We start from the raw sequence: 24,088 nt of genomic DNA on the forward strand, positions 1-24,088 counted from the left end.
TCAAAAAGCTCAAAGCTCAAAATTCACACCATCTCGTAACCGTGCCCCACCTCCAATGTACACATCATCAGTGGCACGGGCGCCCAATCAGGGGTGCGCTGGAGAGCGAGAGGATAAGTATACATGCGCTGGAAGGCTGGAATTTGAACCCTCTCTCTCTCTCTGCCTCCCTCCTTCTCTGCTACAGCCTAGCACAGCCAGCGTATAACATACCGCCTCGTTTGTATATACATGTATACCACGCACATTCCATAAGAACAGACAGGACGAAGTCAGTCGCTCGTAGTCTCTCGAGTCCAACAGATCGTTTTGGCTGCACAGCAGCGGCGGTATATACTCTCAGTTACAGCTCTGCTAGGTATAGGCGTATACTTTCGAACACGTTTGAATTAACGGTCGTTGCTTGTCGTTGGGGTACTTAGACGTACATACATATATACACACCAGCCGGAAGACATGGCGCTCACCGTTGCCGTTATCAGCCCTCTCATCCTGCTGGCCCTGTGCCGTAAGTTATTCGTTCACTACTTTTATTTTTACCTTTTTTTATCTTTTTGTTTCTTCACACAAAACTACTCGTGTGAAAATTAAAATCTCGGTCAGGTACGTTGCAAATTGATTTTTTTTTTTTTTTTTTTTTTTTTTTAAGTACGTTTTATTAGAGCCAAGACCTGATTTTTCGGGAAGGTACTTTTTGTGACATTGCCATTTTTGCCGGAATATGCCGGTCAAAGTGTCTTTTCATGACTTTACAGTCACTATACCAACACATTTACCATCCCAATCACTGTCCACGTAGCGTTTAAAATTTTTCCGGCAGCTCAACTATTGTCGTACAATTTTAATCGACGAGATACGGCAGCCCCGATATCGCTCGAACCTCGATAAAAAACTCCAAATTTCCCGTGACCAGCAAACCCGCGTTTCCCCAAAACTCTGCAAATACCTATCAGCAAAAAGAAAAAAATCGCAGCATAAACAGCGCACTTGGCCGATGGAGCGTGGAAAAGAAAAAAAAAGGCCAGACAACATTGATGAACCCGGTACTGCTGCAGCCGCTTATGTAATCGGAGGCAGGGAGCTGCAGAGGAGGAGCAAGATAGAAGTCCCATTTACGGCTCGTCAATGATAAAAGCGCGCGCGCGCGCATACGGGCGCACGAAGTATTATATACCGAAACACACGAGGGGAAAACTGTACAGCCTATGTGCCATTTGCCATTGCTTTTCGATAAATCTCGCATGATCGAGCACACGTATGTGTACACGTGGGTTTAAAAACAACATTCGGTTTTAACTTTCAATTTTTACGTGTACACGGAAAAAAAACCCCAAGTATTCACACGTAACCGGATACCAAGACATGACCCACCGGCGCGCGTTACTTTCAGTTTTCTCGCCAAATATAGGGCTATTGATCGCCGCGCAACAACGAAATGATCGTCTCAATATTAAGCAGATGTGCCGTGGCGAGCGATTTTCGTAGGGGAGGGGAGGAAAACGTATGGTCGAGCAGGAAAATTTGTAACGAAAAAAAATGCAACGATCACCGTGCGACGACGACTCGTTATGGGAAGGGGGGAAAGAAGTGCCCCCACAGAGGAGGCTCGTAAATATAATACAAGGGGGTCTTGCGAGCTTTTACGGAGACACGTTTCGGGAAACAAGACGATCCTGTGGCTGTAAATATACATTCGCGTGGGGAGGTCGGTCGGTTAGAGGCTGTAAAATGTAAAACTTTCAGGGGCGTAGTAAATTTTTTTTCAGCGATCGCTTCTCGAGAATACTTGTGTATATATCGAGGGTTGGGGTTCGTGCGGGCTGCCAGAGTGGGGGGAAGATGTCAGCGGGTGATGAGAGGGTAACTCGAGGAGACAGACGGGTCGTTGTTGAGGGGATGGTGTATGGGTTTTCGGGCTTTCTTGAAACGTTTCTTCGTATTTGTGTGGGTGTGGGAATATGGGTTACGTGTGGCTCTCGGATGACCAGGGAGATGGGATCCTGAGTTCTGACTTGCCGCGTAGTGGATGAAGTAAAATGCCGTACGCAAGATATTTAATATTCTTGTTTATTTATTCATCCATTTGTCGTTAAAACTAGTTTCACGAATTTCGCTTCATCAAAACATACTTTGGAATGTATACAGTCATCTGAGAGGGAGACGGTCACTATTTAGGTAAAATTAAAAAGTAGAGACCTATTAGTCCTAAAACAAATTGTCTATTCGATGTAAATTTTTCGAAAAAAACATTATTACTTGATACGTGGATTTTTTTTTCGTTTGAAATATGTATCTTATATTCAATCGCTTTAGTTATCTACTGGACTTGTAAATTATTTTAACAAATTGGCGATAAGCCATGCTACACGTAAGCTTTTAATTTTACTTTGACGATAATGCCCACGTGAACATTTTATCTCAAACAGAAAAATTACCGTGGCAAAACGAAACGTTGCGCTTTCAAATTCATAAGAATCGAGTGAAATACAAAAAAAATCTCTCTGGCCTTAATCGGAGGTTCAAAGAAGCGGAACCAAGCGCATGGGCGATGAAAAAAAAAAAAATTCGCAAAAAAACGCACACCTCAACCCACAAAAGCCGCTTCAGTTGAGGAACTTTGCCTTCGAAATCGTATCGTTCGAAATGAAAAAAACAGAACGAATTTTCTTTCCTTGACGCGCAAGCGAGAGACAATTGGTATTACGGAAAATAAAAAAAAAAACACTCACACCGTATCCCCACAAAGTTTTTTTATTTTTTTTCTTGCAGTACAGTGGCGTGGAAAAACTCGAGAATCCTCGCATGCGTGCGTAAAAATTGTCTCAGAAAAAAATATCATTCCAATTGAAATTCCTATTACACCAGCGACGCAAAAAATACAACGCAAGGTATACGTATAACACGCTACGCGTCGCGAGGAAGGAAATATTTAATTTGGCGCGGGGCACCTACGAGCACACTGCCAAGGGCCCGCTTAGAGGCCGAACAATGAATAAAGCCACGTGCGTGTGTAAACAATAATGATAATAATAATGCGTCGACGCCGGTGACGATCATACAAGCCTTTAGTGTACTATCGCGTCCTCAAAGCTTGGGTGAGTGGTATCGCTTGGCACGTATTACAGGCAAGGTATAGTTGTATATCTCGCAACTTTGACAATACAAGTCACGGGATATAACCCCCTTTGCTCGTGTATGCATACGCACGTATGGCCAGTTTTGCGATAAGCTCCAAAGTCGCGCAATACTTACGCGCTTTGTTTGGACAGTTGTGCCTTTACGCGTATAAATTTATATCTATGCCTACCCGCTATACCGGGGGATCGTGACTCGGTTGGAGTAAGTAATTAAAAAAAAAAAAAAAAAAAAACAACAGCGTAGCGAGTGGTTGTCGATCGGTTATTATTAACATTTCTGTTTTTCCCCATTTTTAGAGGCCGTCGAGCACACATGGTTTCGAGATCGATAGGGATTGACGTGGCATATTTTTTTTTCGTTCGACTGGAACTCTGCTTATCGGCGAGAATAATCGATCATTGTTATTACTTCGAAACATAGTTCTGCTGTTTGGTAATGAGGTCAAATGTTTTTTTTTTCCATCTGCAAGGGAACTCCATAATTCGAACTTTTCCGAAAAATGCACGAAAAAACCACGAAATAAGCTATTCAAGCTTGAAACATTCCATCGTCGCGTTCGTGCGCGCAAAAATGATATCAACGCCTAAAAGGATAAATTTTGTTCTGCATCGTTTACATTGCAGGTATCACCAAAGCGACATTTCGAACAATATCAGCAAAAAATTCGAGCCAAGGAAACTACTTTGCGGCACCACCGACATTATCTCGACGTAATTTAAAAGTACAAAAAAAAAAAAAAAAAAATTAGACGGAAAAACATACTTAACATTTGTTTCGTGCGCAAACGAAAAAATATTTGAACTTTTTTTCCATGCCACTAGTTATACATGTAACGACTCCTATCGCGATCGGCATGTAAAAATCTACAATTTTTTTTGTCACTCGTCACACCTGCGCACACAACGCGTCGTCGTTCGAATCGATCAATCATTACGAAAAGCAAACCTCGAGACTCAAAACGATATATTTTCACGCTTGACTGTAAGATTTCGATGGTCGACGGGAGAAAGATAAAGGTCACCTCAAGATTTTCCCGCAATCAAACCAACGACGCGTAAGATTACCTCGAAAAATTAAAAAAAAAAAATATACGCAAGACCACGACGAAAGAAACAAGCACAATAAAAAAACTTGGATTACGTTATCACCCGAGGTATTCCAGGGCCCATTGTGAAGCAACGGCGATAATAAACGAGCCTCTGTCCGACTAACGCGCATGTTACGGCCACGTGTTATGTACACACGATAAAGAAAATTACATACCCCTGAAAAGCCCTGCAATCAACAAACACACGGTCCGCGTACCTCTCGGGCTTATATCAGCGCGTTTTTTAATCAGCCTTCAATCACCGGTTAAACGAAAAATTAATCCGCCACGCGTATCTATAGTCCAGTGATATCAAAATCCGCCAGATTCGAATAAAAGACGTACAAAACTTCCCGTGAGTCATCCAGCGTGCAATGATCGCCGGTAATCCATCTAATTGTCGTCTCATCGCGAGAAAAGAAAGACAGGGAGGATAAAAAAAGGGAAAATAAAGCATCGCTCTCGCGGTAATAGTTCCTGGGTCGTTAAACTTGCGCATACTTTTATTGCATAACTAAGTACACCTCCGATCTCCGGTAGAGATATGTGTCTCCGGTGAATGAAGAACAGTATTCATTTTTTGCTTGTCGTATAGGAGAAGGTAAATCGAAAAATGACGAGCTGAAACTTTAATGGAAAAACTTTCCGAATCAAAGTACACTATCGATCGGTGTGCACGGCCCCGACAGGGTTCCCAATTAGCTCGAATGTTACACAAACTCCAGCGCAAATAGCAGTCGTCGTCGGGGTTTTCGGTTCCCGTGTATATACGAAAGGAAAAAGGGCAAACGTGAAAATAAGAGGGGCGAGTGGGGCCATCGTAGTATATGCTTTTGCATTTTCGTGCTCGTAGGCGTGGTTTTGGCCCGGAGAAGCTCGAGATTGGCAATTGTCCGCGTTGAGCATCGAGAGCTTACGGATACACGTGGGCGCAGCCTCGGGGGCGAAAAAATTCATTTCAATAAGAGCTCTCGTGGGTCACTTGTGGAGAGCAGCAGCGCCGAAAGTGGCTCGCGACTCTGCATTTATTGGATTTGTGGGTTTTTACATTTACGTCTCTATTACGGTGGGCTAACCGCTGCAATGGCGATATTTTACTTTCATGGGTAATGAAAGCTGGTGTCTCTAAAATTACTTAGTCGCGATGACTGTATGTAACTTTTTGAGAATCTATTTAACAACTAGCTATTTCGTGGAATATGTCAGATCAATGCCGTGAAAACGACCAAGACCAAATGACACAACTGTTATTATTAGCTGTAATTAGCGAATTTCCCTTGGCCGATGAGTAGTTCATTGAAATAAAGCGTACAATTGTAATCATGATTCATGACCCTTCCACGGTTATACTGTACCACACGTATACATGACCGAATGTAATTAAACATGCATCAGCAGTAGTATTGTTTTGGAAGAGGAATTATTTTCTCTGACGACGTTTTTCACCCTTTACCAATACAGGCCATGGATTAATTACAGGTTAAAAAATCTTTTTATATTCCTGGGGACATGTGTCAAAGATTTTAGATTTCATTTTTTTTTTTTTTTTTTTTTTCTGTAATTTTCTCCTGTGGAACAATTAATAAGTAGTCAGTTGAGTACCTTCACTACTGCGTAGAACAATAATCTCAAGTTTTGTGCCTGCCATTTAAGGAAACAGAAGGCAAAATATGCCATCAGTATCAAATTGAGGAGATCGACAAAAACTATTTGTGTCCGAAAAAATTAAAATTAGTTATAAAGTTTCTGAACCACAAAAAAAATAATTTCAGGGTCACCGAGGCATCTTTTACCTGATTTTTTGAATAGAAAGCCCAAAACTGCATTTACAATCTTGACCTGGTTCTCAGGCATGAACGATCCAACTATATTTTTCAGTATTAAAAACTTTGAAATTACGAAATTTCTAAAAATACCATCAGTCACAGGAATATGTGATAAATCTATTGGTGCAAATGAATTTATGTATTAAAAAAAATCTCATGTGTATTTTTTGTAGTATGATTGCGTAACGATGTAACCCAAAAGGAAGGAGTTGGTACATACGGGGATATTTGAACTAGCCCGCTGGAAAATGTCAAAGCTATTCTTGACCCTCTCATACCACAAGAAGCAAATTGTTTTTGTTTTGACACCAAAATTTCTCCTCCAAGCCGTAAACCCATATGTCACTTACCCTCTCTCCCCAACCATCCTCCTCTTGCTTCCAGGTGACAAAAAAATGACCAGAAGAACGAAATATACACAACCCCAAACAAAAGGAACGAAAATCTCCAGGCCTTAGCAAACAAAACACACGGCAACCTACATAACGGCACCACCGCGGCCGCGTCAAAATCTCGTGGTAAAGCTAGCTCGCGATCGATGCCCGGCCGGGGCGCGCGCGCACGCGTCCGTCACATATACCTAGCATCAGAGTTATAAAAAAAAAAAAAAATCAAACATACCACCAAAAGCAGCCGAGAGAAAGACGGATATAACCTGCACGTACACAGTGTAGCTCGAAGCCTTCGGAAAACCCAGCTTCCTTTTTCCGAGACGGACCGCCTCGCGCAGAGAGGCAGCTTGATAGAGGGGGGTGGATGCAAAGGATATGCGCGCCTACCCAGCCGGGTGGGTGAATCGATGTCGGCGCGCGGATCGATTATCCCGCACTCGGTCACGCGGGCTGTAACGTGCGCCTCTGTGACCTTGGGAGAGCTCTCTTTTATTTTCCCCTCCCCCCGTGACGACCCTACTGCCGCAGGGATGCTGTGCTTCTCTTCTGCGCGATCTCGCTCGCTCGTGTAAGCGGATCGCGCGCGAGTGTGGGTATGACAATGGTAACGCTCGTACGGAGGATCATCGGTGTACGGGTGTATTAACAGAAAAACGCGAGAATATACCTAGGCCATGTGGCGTTATCCTCGATGTCGGCGCGCTCGAGGGAGCCTATAGGACACGCCTGTCTATTTTTTTTTTTTTTTTTCTTTGACTCTATACATAGAGAGATGCGTAGCGCACGTGTTCTTCGCGTTGGGTGCAAGGCCGGTCTCTCTCCTGTTTGTCACTTCATTTTGAGAAAGTGACTTTTGTGCTCCTGATGACGATCACTCGGTGTTCTTTCGACAATGAACGTGGTCTTTTTTCCACGAATCGTACGAGGGGGGTTTACTTCTTTGTTTTCTGGTCTCGTGAGTTTTACGAAGGTTTGCATGTTTTCTTATAACGCGTGGTATTTAAAAAGCTTACGAATCTAATGATGAATAAAGTGTGGTTTGTCAATTATATGATTTAATGATTTTTTTTTTTTTTCATACACTTCAACCATAGTTTCTTAAACTACGCGTTGTATGGTATAATATTTTTTTTTTGTTTCCGTGGTTGATAGCAAATTCCCTTAATGAACTTTTTATCTTGAATTTTTTTTGTTTGGATTTATATCCAACGAGTATAATATATTCTAAGATGTGATCTGCGAAATGACCATTGATTATTTCGTGATTTTTTTCGTATACTAATCACGTATTGACTTGTCTTACTGATCCACAATGTCTTATCTGCCTCTTATTTCTCCGCCTGATTGTAGTATCGTTGGATTCTTTTCCTCATTTCCCTTATGTTTTCATGTATAGTGTGTCCATTATTTCCGATGTTTATTTCCACCTAAAGATTTTTTGTGTGCGAGTTCGTAGTATTTATCAGCTTGGATCTATCTACATTATATATGGAATTTCGGTGGCGTATATACCATACCCTCTGATTCCACTCTACGCAGCACCCCTTGGCCTAAATAACCCTCCACAGTCCCTTGATAAATAAAGAAAATTAATTTCATATTCCTCATTTTTTTCGTATCATGTAGACCTTCTAACTCTTAAAGAAGTTTTTTTACTGAATGGCTGGCCAAATAAGTGAGAAATGTGGTCATTGTAGAAATCTAAAATCAGAGTTATTGAGGTGCACAAATATGCAAGTATATAAAAAGAACCAGGAAAAGATATAAAGAATAATACAAAGACATAGTAAATCCAACGAAATAGGTGAAATTTATGGGTAGAGGCCACTGTACGAAGAAAAAATATGAAAACAGATTTAAAAATTTTAAAGTTGATTATTCATAGATATATCATAAGATACACATAAACGTGAAAATATAGAAACGATAGTGAAAATACTAAAAAGACATCTATTCACGAAACATCGTGACTCTGTCTAGAGATACGGACACGGAAAGACCGTAAAAGAAAAGAGAAAACAAATACAGCGAGACAAACAGTTCATACTTATTAGTTGAAAAGAAAAGTAAAAGTCAATTAAATTAAAAAAAAAAAACACACTTTTACTAGATACGTTGGCACTACGGTAGACGTATACAATTTTTAAACAGATGCTACGAACAGGACTGACTTGAAGACATGGATTTTGGGCAAATCGCATCGAGACTGAGACACAGGGATAGAAACTTAGAGGTGAAAAAAATATTTAGAAGCAATTGAAATAAAAACTGACCTAAGAGAATAAGAACTCAGTGACTGTGATAACAAGTTACCGTAACGAAAAATCTGAAATATATGTCAACGAAAGACAAATGGAAAACAAAGAAAACTGAGATACTGCAGAGAAAACTATCTCTACCGGTGTGCCAATACAGAGAAAAACTGGAAAATGCGCATCATAATTATATTACACTTACGAGGAAAAGAGAAAGAATTAGCCTCAATAACCTACTACTCCAGCAGCATAGAGGAATTCGCAAATCTCTGCTTGGGTATTTGTAAAAGCCTTGTGCACGTGTGTGCCTGCCAGCGAATGGACACGGCTGAGAGGCCGATCGATCGTACATTGCACAGCTCTCGCCCCACCCTGTCGCGAATGAAGGCTTCTGCCTCTCTTATAAAACAGCGGCGAGTCCAATGTCTCCATCCATCTTGCATATGTACCTGTGCACGTCTTCCCACGCATTCGTGCATCTGTGTCCCCACATTCACACGATCTCTTCCCCCACCGGTCGTACAGTCTTTGCACTACGAATCAGACGTTTTTTTTGCGTGCTCTCTGATTTTTCCCTCGTTACTTGCAAACTCTCGTTTTTTTCGGCAAACAAATACGTGATTGCCAATGACGACAAAAAAAATTACGCATCGCGTGAATCGTCAGGTCGGCTTTATTCGCCATTCATATAACAGGATGGGACTTTTTGGACATTTGACTGCTGTAATTTGCTTGGATTGTGCTATTAGTGGACACATTATTTCCTTTAAATGAACAATAGACCTTTGCAACAAGCTCTGGAATTGTGCCACTGTTTAAAAGTTTGAGGGTCGTTCAAAATTTGTTGGGCTCATTTTCTTCTTTTAATGGAAAATCGAAGTTCTTGCATGAAAAACTTATTTTGTGGAAAAAAACAAGTACATGAGTTATGCAAAGTTTTTCCTCATGTTGTTTCTCTTCGTCAGCCTAGGTTGATCATTGTTATTACTTTTTTAAATTGGTAAGTATTTTTAAGGTCACATTAGTAATTGCTCGCAATAGACAGTTTGAATGCTTTTTTTTTTAATATTATACTTTATCGTAGTGAACGGTTTAATAAGTATACGTGCCAGACTTTTTACTCAATTTACTTAAAGAATTTATCGTAATTAATTTTATTTTTGAGTACCGTAAAAAAATTAAAGATAACGATTGAAGCTAACGAGAGAGTTATAAGCTACTGAGACACCGTATATTTCTGACTCTCTTCTTTTCTAGAGTAAGAGAGAAAGAAAGGGATAAGGAAAATATGAGAGTGAAAGACAAAAAGTAGAAGAGAAAATTTAATAAAGAGAGAAGGAACACCACACCAGCAGTGTTAAAAAAGAGAAACGCCACACGTGAGAGTGAGTTTGACGAAGAAATGTAGATTTGCAATTAGTTAACGAAGAAAAATCCTACTTGCCAAGGGTGTGTCTTTTCAAAGGTTAGTTTTTGGGTTATTTCTACAGAACAAACCACTACAATATCTAAACTAAGAATCTAGTTTTTTTCGAAATACAAGCTCATCCCTTGCTACATGTATTTCGTGACGGGCAGTTCTCGTGATAATAGTACACCGTATACAAATAGGGAGCAGTGGAGTATGACAAGTTCTTATTTTGAGTGACTATTTTCGTTGTGAAGTATATAAGTACACAGTCAAGTGAGCGATTGCTGTATATGCGAGGGAAAATCCACAAATACAATGGATTTATACTTGAATAAAATATACTATTATACAGAATAAGTCAATATTAATACCAACGAGTAGTGGGTAAATCATTTAGGTAAATGCGCTGATAAATTTTGAAACTGAAACTATAAAAATGCTGAATTGGGAGGGCTAGTGTGTCTGGAAATGGCTTTTTTGTAGAGCTTTTAAGTTAGAGGTTTTCGGATTGGTTGTCTGACGTGGTGCTAGTAGAAATGAATACATCATCAAAAACGATAAAAATCAAATTAACGATGGCTGAATAGAATACCAAGTATTGAATCAAATCCGATATAATCACTGAATCTCTCTTTCTCAAATTCCCTTCACGTATAAATCAAATAATGCAATACGTGATGAACGATAATGAGTTTTACGATGTTTCATAGTTTTCTGTTCAAGTCATGGAAGTGTGCGATCCTTTAACTTTGTTTGGGAAGAAAATGGTATTGATCTGCGATCCTTTGAGACTTTTTTTTCATCGTAACTCCATGAGTCACAGAATTTAACGTGAACCTTAAAACTATAACTAACAGTAAAACTTTCATGTACAATTAAATAATTTTTATTTCAGGAAAAATCTTGTTAGTTAGTAGAATAAAGATAAGGCATTTTTGAAAATTGTAGACTAAAAATACAAACAGTAATTAACGGATACTCATTTTTCTAGCGTTTGGTATTGTGAAAATTAAAAAATCGTCTAAAAAATCCTGAGATAAAAAAAACAAAGCTATTTTTATACTAATACAAAACTACATCGACATTTATAATTCTGAGTGGCTACATTTATTCATTTAAAAAAAAATTTAATTATGCATTAGTGTAATCTGGCAATGAGATTCTAAGGTATATTGTTACTAAAAAAAAAAAAAAAAAAAAAAAAAAAAAAGGTGAAGATTAACAACTTTTCAGGCCACCACTCAAATAAAAAGCAAAAATTCTAAGTCGTAGATGATGGAAATCTATTAAGGGGATCCTCAGAATGACTGATTATAGACACACACAGATATATGCATGTGTTTTTTTAAATGATGTATTTTTACCCTAAAGATATATTTAAAGAAAAACGCAACTTCTTTATTGACATAAAACTTCCTCTACAAAGAAGCAAAAGTACAGGAACGAAAAACCCATAGTACAACACTCCATTTGGACAAGAAACAAAAAAAGGCTCAAATTCTCATTCAAATGTCCTTATAGAACAAGTTCACCCAGTTAACGAATCAAAAATCAATTAACACTCGCACACAAAAAATACGTCAAAGGCATCTGTGCACATACTCCCTTTTTAAAAGACTTTGAAAAAAACAACTATCGTCCTTCAGGTTAAAACCAATACTTACACGCTCATTGGAGTAGAAGTAAAAATCTTGGCTAAAAGAAACTTACTGGCGGAGATAGACGGAGGAGGGAGTGGCACTTGAGATGGGAAAAAGAAGAACATCAGAGGGAAAGAGCGTATAGTTGCAACTGTACTAAGCAACGAGAGGAGCACGTGTGCAGCAGGTATGGATTGAAGTTGTAGTGGTGGTGCGAAGGTAGACAGGCTCTGGGCGGCGTAGGTACTGTCCCTGACCAGTTAACTGGAAATAGCTCTCGGTCACAGTGCATGAACCAATGGTCACGAGGACGAGGCTTATAACAGCAGTAGTCGAGCCACAAGGTAGTGGGAGAAGGTGCTCAGATAGACGAATATTAGGCTTATGAACATTTCACCCATCAGCATAAAACTTCATTGACAATAGGTATGGAATGTATTTGGTCACTTGGAGGGCCCAGAAGCCGAATTCTTCACGGGCCCTACTGACACAGAAAAATCGGCTACAATACGAGATGAATGAAAGATGTAATGACAGCTTCTACTGCTCACTGTAAATAATGTCAACACTACGATACAGAATAACGAAAACGTCAGCAATAGTATAGTTGAAAAATGAGTTTTTTTTATATTCATCAACTGGTCATGTGCTTAGAAATTTAACTACGTTATAAAGTATTACATAAACTTCCATAAGTGTAAAATAATTTGAGTGTTGTATCAAAACGATTATAATTTTGTTAAGTAATCCAAAAAATTTGAATAATTATTAACTTTATCTGGTGTACATATGAATAGGGTGTAATGAATTCTGATTCACGTGTTGGATTCATTTAAAAAATGTTCTTGGCCAAGTGATTTCTTGTTTAAAGCTCACATGGAATATTTTAAAGTCTCACGTGCAATCGAGATCTCGAGTCAAAATAAGGTCTACAATTTAGTTTTTTTTTTTTTTTTTTTTTTTTTTAGTAAGCAACGCATACATCCTATCTTCTCCTTTCTGAAATGAGTTTCTGCAGTTGAGAATTTATACAAATAATATTTTGTAATAACACACGGTTGTTTTCATTTCTATACAGACTCGCTTCAATTATAGTCTTTTTCTTTTCGAAGAGAAGAAAATGCACATAGACTACAATAACAGACATCCACATGCGTTTGATCGAATCACTATGCGAAATTTTTTTTAACTGTAACGTTTTACAACTGTGATTGAGACCTAAAAACTAATAATACATTAAACAAGAAAAACTCTATATATATATATATTCAACGCAGCATACACATGCTTTACACGACAAGGTAATTTGGTTTCAGCCTAACATAAATGCTACTTCGAAAATTATCGTTATACAATTCTGGTATGAAGTCTGAGAGAAAAAAAATGTAGAATAAGAGGCAAGTATTTATGAGCTAAGTCCAAGATGCTAGAGAAAATTTTTCCTTTTCTACGTGTGAATGCATACGTCACAACCACTCCCTCGCACTCCCCCTGTTTTTTTTTCAAGCGATGTATAGCCATGTGCCTGGAGAAATTTTTTCGGAGTAAGATGACGTGTGCGGAAAAATAATTCTTCTCTCCGACCTCTCGGTTCTTTTTGTATCTTCCTTTTTAGTCTTCTGTTTTTTTTCTCCTACCACTCGTATAGCTTATCCCTTTATCTCAATGTCATTTCTTTGGAATTTCCGAGTATTCGATTAAAATAATGCTGTTGGATGAATTCGGATCCAAATGAAAATAGTTTTCAATTATTTCTTTTTAAAAGTTGTTGCTGAATATTTTCATTACATTATATTACATTCATTAAATAATGTTAAAGTGAATAGTAATTTTTAGTAGAATCAACATCATGTCTTACTACTTATTCAAACGATATTACTATCAGTAACAAATTAATTTTTTTTCAACAATCTTAAATAGTGAAACCATACTAATACTTGCTACTGATGAGAGCTTACACTGTATTACTTTACATTAATTGACAGTACTTTTTTCTGAAATTAAAAAAATAGTTACCTTTTTTCATGGAAATAAGTTGCAAAATAAAATATAGTTAAACTAAAATAATTTGCAGTTTATCATTCTGAAGTTTTTCAAGATTACAAATTATTTATGAATTTTACTGATAGCATGTAAATTATTCGACTATACTATGTATTACAATGTATTTGCTGAGTCAAATAACAATTATTTAAGTAAGTTCATAGCAAATAGCAACTTGTCACTGAAAAAATATTTCGTCCATTCAATTTAACGTTCATTTAAACACAAACCAATAAAATAAAATGAATAAAATTAATGTTTGGTCAAATTCATTAAGTATTACGTCACAAAAACATTAGAGTTTTATAAACTCGTTATCTCAATTGTTTCTTTTCTTTACAAACAAATAATAACTTACTGAAAAATCTTTGAAACGTTCAGAATGAATAATGAAGTACAGAAATATTGATTGCTTTACTGTAGAAATTATCAATTTTAAAAATTTTTTAAAGTATTATCTAAATATTTAAGAATTAATACTTTTTAAAGAACTTATTCGTAATTGTATAAAGACAATTGCTTGGGCAGTAAGTTAGGCCCGAAAAAAATTCCAAAGTGTTTATTGTAAATAGATCTCCGATTAAAAATTTTTTTTTAAATGCGAAAATTAAGTATTGTAGAATTTTTTCGTGTTAAATGATGTTTAAAATGTTTTTTAAAACTCGAATGAAACCCAACCAACAAGCAATAATAAATGTATGAATTTAGATGACCGTAGACTAATCTTAAAATATCTAACTTATAGTAGTTTAGTATCAAGGAAAACATTGTATGACAAGGGCGTGAAAATCTTAGTAAATTACTCTGTGAAAAATTATACGTAAACACATCAATCAACAATTGTATAACCTACAATTCTTCAATCATTTGTTTCTACAACAGAATTGTTATCTAATTGCGTGAATCAGTTACCATGAGGTAGTGGGTGAGTTTTGTCGTAATTTATCGTCAAGTCATTCAGTACATTCTTCTTTCGCGAAAATCAAGCTATTTGGCATCATAAAAGGATAGTCTTTTATTCTGCATTACCTGTTATTGAAGCAGTGAAAAGTGCGTTTGGATAACGATATTAATATTAATTTTTTAAGCTCATAACTTTAAGAATGAAAATCATTTACACAGAATTAAAATGTTATCAACCTTCTCCTTACACATAATAATACCTATAAGTCATTAAATCATAAAATTTACTATGATTTAGATGAAAAACACACAATCAACCCAAAAGCATAATACCAAAGCGTACCATTTATCGATAATTATCGTCCACCCTAAAGAGTATAGGAACCAGCTGAACTAATCGAGAGAAATGTAGCGTATTTTTCTATTACTCTCCTTCGGCTATTCTATAAAATAGTTAGACGCACACGCTTTTTAAGATACATTAGAATGCCATTATCCATGTTATGAAAGTATATTATCATGTACGAAGGCAGTCAGGTTAGACAGACTTGGGAGCTGTAAAGTTATGATAGCTAGTTAAAACATTAAAGTCATACTTACAACATGCGCACATGTGCCATTTACTGTAAGTGAATATTAATCAGAAAAGGGGACGATTAAGTTTTTGTTTTTTCCTGTATCATTACGTTTATGTCTTTACAACGATTTTCGATCCCCCTCTTTGTGGACCACAATTTATACATGTTATACATTTACATACATTTATGTATACAATTATCTGGAAACCTGCTGAAAGTAGAGTCTACAAGATTTTGTCCAGCTACTGTATGCATAAGAAGTTTAAGTATACAAAACTTTCCTTGCCCTCGTATTTGATACATACGTACATAAATACAGGCTTATCGTGAATCTACGATTGCCGGCCTCCAAAGGGTCCCATTGAACAACTACCAGCCGTAACCACTTTGACTCTTATTTTTCACTTTGTCTTCAACGAAATTCCTGAGCGATCAATAAATTGAAATATTGCTGCTGCATATCTATTGAGGCTGGGTCGTCAAGGTCTTTCTATATGTTTATTTATGTTCGTCTATTTCCATACAGTACAAGGGTATACTGTCTTGATTATTCTAGTTCATCTTTTAACAAATAAGTTTTTATCATTATGTTGAAATACTGCGGTATATCATGATTTAGTACAAAAACACTTGAAATTTTGTGATTTTAACAATTTTATTATGGCTTACAAATTTAAGTGTAGTCATTTCCTCCGTACCTTGATATTTCCTTTACAAATAATTTCAATCTGTATTTAATAGCATCTACGTCATTCAACAAATAAAAAAATTGAATGTACTAGACTTTTGAAACTTATGGCTGTCAAGACTAGTAATCAGATTTCCGTCCAAGATGTAAGGTCTTTGATGCTTTTTTTCCAATAATTATTAATACTGTACTTTCATACCATAACGTTTCGAACAAAGATTTTTTTGTTCATACAAACGAAAGTTGAATTTTATAAAATTAAAGTTTTTCCCTAAATATTAATTTTATCAGTAATTTTGTTTATTCACGTGTTTCACACGAACGTCCAAAAGTACATTTAGTGACAAAGATAGACTGAGTACGGCCATTACATAATTAACTGTTGAGGACATCTGGTATACTGACACGAGGCAAATTAATATTCGTACAAAACCGTTTTAATCCATCAAAACAGTCACAGTAATTATGTAAAACACAGTTAAAAAATTACTTTTCACTAGTACGCAACCAATTAATTAGATTAGTTTTCTAAAATGGTGTCGCAGCGTCACATTTCCGTGTATAATATCTTTGGTATTACAACGCAGTCCTGCTTAAATTATTGCAGAAAGAGTGAGAGGAAGCCGGCCCTCGGTCTACTTTAATCATCTCACGTAAACACGAGAAAAAAGCTCATAAAAAAGTTCTAAGCTTTTCCGTAGGCTCATAAGGTACGCGACTTTACAATTCTTTTGCGGAAGCTAGAAAAAAAATTTTTTCTGCTGTTCATAAGGCATATGATCCATTTTAAAAATATGTTCACGTGCGCACGCAAAAATGCAGTTCATCCAGCAATGCATGACTTCACAGCTTAGGTCTCATCTAATCACAAGTTCTTAAGACAACAAACAGAGGTATTCAAAATAAGCTTGTTCATCAACTAGTGTCGGCCAACCCAGTGGTCCATTCTAATGAGGAAGATCGACCTTTAAAGATATATAATGCAAGTAAGTTGCATCGTAAAAAAAATTTTACCATGAGTTTAACTTTACAATCTACAAATTACGAAGCACGAGAACAACTGACTGTGCCCCGAGCATTTCTACATTGTAATTATAAGATGCACCATGCGATTATAAATCTACTTTCATTCATATAATTTTAGTTAGCGTTTACGGTTCAAGTTACTTACCTGTTTTGGTTTTATGATTATTTACGACGTTTACTATCTGCCTTATTTTTATACTACTGAGACTTACCCTTTTACAACCACGGAACATAAATACAGAGCAGCACAAATGATCAGTCAAGAGCTAACTTTTTCAGAAAAGGGGTATGTTAGGGGTGACTACGACAATCAAGAATATGGGCGGAAAAAAAAGTTTTTCTACAATACCTACGCAGTGATTTCTATTGACCTATTTATGTGCTAATACGTTATATATAGTCAAAGGAACTTAATTTGTAAACCGTATAGAGTTCAAATACTTGAACAAATTGTAGAATGAAAACCACAACTCTAACGATCATTTAGTCTCTTAGCAGTTGTTTTTTTTTTGGTTGTCATTGTTGCAAGGTAACTTCGTAACCGTCATTGTTATAGTAACGTCAAAATTAGTCGCAAGTAACCAAACTTCTTTGTTTATAAATTGAAGCATTTCGATTGCACGCAAAAAACCATTCTAGGACATTCTGTAACTATTTATTAAGCCATTCATATAAATTTACTGTGTAAGACACTACTACTATTATATGCGAACATAAGTTGTCATGTTTCTCACTATGTTGTAGAATAAAATACTATGATATCTATGGTATTCACTGTTTTCTTAATATCAAAGATAACTGATGATAATCAATACAAAGTTACCTTGTATTGGAGAAAGTTCCTTTGTGAACGTCAATTGCCATACAACATGGCCATATCCACAACAAATAATTAAAATGTTTGCCCTGTCCTCTGACAGATTTTTTAACTTTGTTCATGTCGATTATATTTTTTGTAAAAGTGGCTGCAACATTAGATAGTAGTACATTATTTGGTGTAACAGTAGATTGTTCAATATAGGATACGCTCACGCACTACACGGCGCCTTCTGTTAAATACAGTTAGAATATTTTGATATATTGTTTTGTAAGCAAAACTAACGATTTTCAAAAGTCACGTCCTGAATATTTTAGATCTATTCAACAATTTCCTAAAACAAAAGAAGGAACCTTGCTCTCATGTTATAAATTTTGTAACTTACATTTTTTTTATTATTGCTTTCAAAATGTTCATCAAATTTGGCAATGGTAAAAAATCAAGATCTATACTTTATTTCCTAATCAAACGATTAATTATCACTAAGGATTACATCGTCCACCTATGTCTTATGTATGTTTTGTCCTTCGTTATCAAACCAACTTTATGCGGAACCAACGTGCCAGTAAAATCTTTGATTATCTAAGTATATAGTACATACGTATTCAAATACATAAGAAACTTGCTACGAACACATTTATCTTTTGGTGAAACTCGAGCGTTAACCTACTCTAATTCACGCCATCCAGACACAATACAGAGCATATTTAAAAAAAGGGTTGGATCTGATAAAGATAAGTTTGATCTCGTATACATATGATATGTGCGCGTGACTCCAAATTTACGAAGGTATACATAAAAACGTGAAATAATAAATAGTAAATTTAACAAATACCGTTTTAGAAGACTTTAGTTGCGTGCAATCAAGAATTATTTCATAATTCTACAATTTTTCGGCTAATACGGGAAAACTTACAACAAATTATAAATTAATTTGTTTTCTTTTAAGGTATAAAAGTAAAATTAAACGATTTCATGTTTGTTTGGTTACAGATACAACCATGTCAATTACTGTGCAAGAGTTTTTTCCGGAAGTTAAGAACAACTTAACAATGCTACGCTGGGCTCACAGGACTAACAACAAAACTGCACTGATGAACGCTCTCAACTCAAGTATGTATTTCAAACTATCTTTTTAGTTTTAATTAATAAAAATTCTTTTCATCACGTAGCGAAGAACCTCTACTTTTTTAGCAACATTTTTCATGAATAAAAAAAAAAAAAAAAAAAAATTGTACAAACCATTCTCATTTCAATTACTATTTCTCTTTTTTCACTAGTAAAAATAATCGTAAGAAAATCAATTATGAATATATGTCCATAAACTCAAATCATGATGCTCAACTACATGTCTATGGCAGTGCCTATGAACGTAGTCATAATACCATCGTTGGCCGTGAGTGCACGTACGCGGAAGCCGATACTTGCACCTACGCACAAAAACGTTCTTACAAATGCCATGTATACAAAGCATGGCTCTTCATACAAATTCAACTCAGCTCTTCTCAAAGCTTAAGACCTTCGGAAATCGTAGCTTGTTCGAAATTTCAATGGCCATGTAGCTATACGTAAAATCTCTGATACGTACACTGTCAAAAACTGCTCCATAAGACTTGAGAAAAATTTTATAACAAATGCAAAACTGAAACAAAAAGAAAATCATATATAGTATTTTTTAAGTAAGACAAAGAAAAACTGCGGTTTTTTAATGAAATTTTTGAGATGAACAAATGTAAAAGAAAAAGAATTACAAGTTCTTGCCGTGTTTTCGCGTCATCCTTCGAGCCTAATCCAACACTTTTTTATCAGTGCACAGGGATATACTACTATATTAATCGATTCGTTTAATATAGTATTTCCAAACATTTGTCACTGACATGCTCAAATCCATTGTCTAATTCACACCATTGAATGTCATTTGTTTCTGAATAATAGTCAAATTTTAATTTAAAGCTCAGTCAATATGTTTATTAAAAAAGTTGTTACTTTACAAATTACTTATTCATCAAATAACTTCTCATCTCTTTGATCATGAAAAACAGACATATGGTGCATCACTCTTTTTCATAGCTTATAAAAAATGGGCAAAACCCCTTCTGCATAACCAGATGTGCACACTTGATGTTTAGCCATTGTTGATCAATACTACAGATGACTTATGTGTTTTGTTATTTGTGTTATTCTTGTTTAAGATTCGACCCACATGATTGAAGCCGATGTAATCATGGGAACCATGGGTAACAGCAACAACACGCTTCCAATAATGGGACATCCACCAGCTAATACAAGTGACCTGAGCTTACAACAGTTTCTTAAAGACGTCCTGGCCAACAAAAAGAAGGGCGTAAAACTTGACTTTAAAAGTATTGAAGCCTTGCAGCATAGTATTAAAATCCTTCAGACCACAGCTGACGTTAGTATATTTTGTCAATATTCTTTTATAGACCTTCCGTCATCCTTGACTTAAGAAGATATTAGTACACTTTAAATCTAACTCTTTACATCATCAAAAGGTTTGGATTTAGAGATTGTAAAACGGACAGTTTGGGCGTAGTCTGAAAGTTTTTTATCAAAGATCTTATTCAGTTTTCTGAATTTGTTTGCAGAAAGTTATCAAAATATATTGTAGATTAGGAGCGGGTGACAACACCTACAGAACTATTATTTGTTATGCATTGCAATAAAAAAATATTGAAAGAAGCTCTCAACTAACTACTCGATGAAATCTAGCTAAAACTTTTTTTCCTCCTTTACAGCTAGATAAAATCCCAGTGTGGCTGAACGGAGACATCCTCAAAGGGCCAGTGAATGCTGCTCCACCACTTGACGCGGCTACATTCCTCGCAGAAGCTGCCAAGCTACCCAAGACTGTTTTGTCGGTTGGCTGGACTACCAAGTATGTTCAGTTAATCTTTTAGTTTGCAAAGTTTGGATTTACTTGACTATATACAATTTTAAACAATAATTCGGTAATAATTATACTCCTATATATGCATGAAGAAGTTAGACCAAGTTGGCTACAAAAAAGTCATCTTATAAATTTCATTATGTGGTACATTATACTTGGAGCTCCACATTTCAAATTTTTTGAGCAATATATAATTAATTATGATTCTATTTTATAAATTAACTGAAGAATACTTATTAAAATTTTTTTTTTAAGTTGTGAAAGGGAGTTTAGTCTTTTTGAGGTCGTAGAGTTTATGTGATTTTATAATAACGCACAATTGTAATTATTATGATTAATAATGGTAATTTGTATGCAAAGATACGTTTACTGTGAATTCCGCATTCAAATATAAATAATATTAATGAAAAAAAGGTCAGCGAGCTAGAGACACTATATATTAGTAAATATGAGAGAAAATTTTAGTAATTAAAATTGAAGATAAAACAGTTACATTTCAAAAGTATTTCTTATGTGACAGTTAGTAGTATAAGTAACTATTAAATAGCAAAGAAATCTAGTAGTGGATCGATAGGAAGGTTAGTGCCCCCGCTCAAAAAAATAAGTGAGGGTGACAGGAACTATTGCAGGCCGGAGGGGGTTTCTGCGATGTTATTTGGATATCCCAAATGATGAATAAACGAATTTATTTTCCCTTATTTAATGGAAGCCTATCAGTAAATATTTGGGATCGGTAGGAGAAAGTGTGAACAGTTTCCACTAAAATCACTGTATAATACAGAAACATGTGTATGTGTACTAATGTTAAAAAATAAGAGTCTTTGGTTGTTAAAAGTTTTATTACTGTTACATAAGACAAATATTTTAATAATGATTAGTTACATTTTTACTTCATTAAACTAATTTTAAAAAAATATAATAAAAAAATGCCCAATTACGTTAATCACCGCAGTTATAAATATAGTAATTACTTCTTTTCAGTATTTCGTTACAGTTCTTAAAAAAAAATTTGAAGCTAAAGTGTTACCAAGAAATTGAAACTAATAAAATAAAAATAAGAGAATTAAATCAGTCATTAGCTAAGGGTAATAATATCATGAACTATATTGTTATCTTATTTGTTTACTTATTTTTATTGTATAATAAATAAAAAAATTATATTTTTACTCATTTTTTGTGCCAAATCTTATAAGAATTTTTTAATGTTTTTATTGTAGACTTTCAAATATCATGGAATAAAAATTTATTTTTCTCGGATTTTCAGAATCAAAAATGAATGCTGATGTTAATTCTGTGTAATAATTTAAATTTTAAATTTTATTTTCAATTACATCTTTGGTTTATTTCAAATACTTCAAATATTTTATTTTGAATCATAAAAAATATGTTTATAATCATATGAGTTACAAGTAAATTACAACCATAATGATGACTTTTAATTCACTAGAAAACTAATACTTACAATAAGAAGAGTCAGACCTATTGAATACGTTTTTTAGACTTTATTAGGTCAAAGAAATTTTTTTAGTAATCCTACAATTTAATAAGTGCAGGAAAAAGTACTGCAAAATAGAAAATTTTTAACATTGTATAAGTTATTTTTGCTTAAAAAATGTAAAATTTTGACCAAACTTTCCTCATAGATTTCTTTGCTGGCAAATTTTCTCGTAAAATTTTCCTTATAAATTTTCCATAAAAGAAAATTACTTTTAAAATACTGAGGGTATTTGAGTACTGACAATAATAATAATGCACAAGTTTGTCCTAAAGATTAAAAGTGAAGTCACCAAGAAACTGAGTCTTCGTAAAAAATTTAAAAAAATTTTTTTTCAGACTTTCAAAATACGGTTTATCGCAAACTCTAAACATTCAGTTTCAAAACCTCGACTACGTATAGAATCAAGTTCCATAAATAAATACAAAAAAATGCTATTAGACTAATGTATGAAAAAAACTAACTAACGAACTTTTTTTGCAGTGTGACACATCTCTCGGCGAATACGACAGCTAACTACACATCTGAGCAGATAAATGAAATGTTGAAACTGGTAACCAGTCGAAAGAACACCAACCAGTCGATAACTTACCCCGTGCGTGCAATCTTCGCTGCTAACGACAAAGATGGCTTCAAGCGACTGCTGAACAACACCGCCATGCACACCCTAACCATCTGGTCGTTAGAGGGAGATGTGGTAAATGCCACTCTTCTTTCCAAAGTGATCAAAAATATCGGACTTGACAAGGTCTACCTCGACGTGCCAGCCACTCTTTACCAAAAGCTTGACCTTTCTAACTCAGCGCCTGCTGCCAAAAACTCGTTAATCATTCTGTTGGCAGCAATGATCACCACCTTCTTCAGCTCTAGGTTTTTGTGAATTCCGGGCTTGTCAGATTGCAAGTGAATTTTAAAAATGAAAGTAAGAGCAAAAGAATGCAAGAAAAGGAAGTAGGAAAAATCGAGGAACGAAAAATTATGATTCAAGTGAAAAAGAAAAAAAAATGTGAACGAAGCGTTCGTTTCGAATATTTGCACAAAGCAATGTGGATTTTTTTAGTATTTTTGTCAAATGTATGGATGAATCACAGTTATTTAGCTGCTGGTCTTGATCCGCGTGACTTAAAAATAGCTTTTGTTTGTGTGGTTAAAAGTATAATTATTTCATTCCCTGTGGGAATCAAAGCTCGAAACCGTATATTGAGACGAAGTTTAAGATTAACAGATGAGTACACCACATGTTAGTACAGTATTAGTTGTGTTCAATTTGAGAACTGGGTTTAACTCCATTGTTACACAGCTATCAAAGTGTACATCTATATTTTTAGTTGGATAATAGATATGGATATACAATTATGTGGGTTCAACCCGATTTGTAAATTAAACACACCTATTGGATATTCCTATTTGCATTATGTCTCTTGTATTAGCCCAAGTTCGTTCTCTTTCTTGCATCAGGTACGAAAAAAAAAGTCTTTAATAAATTATGATGTAAAGTGTCAATTGCTTTTGTGAATTTGATTGTCTAAGTTAATCAATAAAAAGATATAAAAGAAAGCATAAAAAACGCATTTACTAGAAACTCTTTTAATGGTTGTTGCGTAATTATGTTCGCTGTACGATCAGTTTTGATTTTTCTTTACGTATTGGGCGTTAAAAATGTAATCTAAGTTGAAATAATACTGAAAAAAAAACGCAACTATTGTAAGAATTCATAAATAAATAAGAATTTTAAAAATCTTGTAAATTCGAATACTTAAGTTTGTAGTAAAACTTTCATAAGTCCTTTGACGGTTGTCGTGAACTTTACGTGCTATAACTAGAAAAATTACCGATTCAAAATAAAACATTGTCTTTTATTGTGGATTTCAATGTGCAGTT

At 35.3% G+C, this 24,088-nt stretch overlaps 1 protein-coding gene across 1 annotated transcript; it reads left to right on the top strand.

Moving 5' to 3' along the window:
* Nucleotides 1-273: 273 nt before the first annotated feature.
* On the top strand, nucleotides 274-23,774 carry LOC106640566 (protein FAM151A). The gene is made up of 5 exons (XM_023392746.2): nucleotides 274-508; nucleotides 18,798-18,917; nucleotides 19,997-20,217; nucleotides 20,561-20,700; nucleotides 22,691-23,774. Exons 1-5 carry the CDS (start codon nucleotides 457-459, stop codon nucleotides 23,085-23,087), a joined length of 930 nt encoding a protein of 309 aa, XP_023248514.2. The 5' UTR covers nucleotides 274-456; the 3' UTR covers nucleotides 23,088-23,774.
* The last annotated feature ends 314 nt before the right edge of the window (nucleotides 23,775-24,088 follow it).

This window comes from Copidosoma floridanum, unplaced genomic scaffold (genome assembly GCF_036245765.1).
Source record: "Copidosoma floridanum isolate Cflo_tuat_1 unplaced genomic scaffold, Cflo_Japanese_pri ptg000001l, whole genome shotgun sequence".
NCBI lineage: Eukaryota > Metazoa > Arthropoda > Insecta > Hymenoptera > Encyrtidae > Copidosoma > Copidosoma floridanum.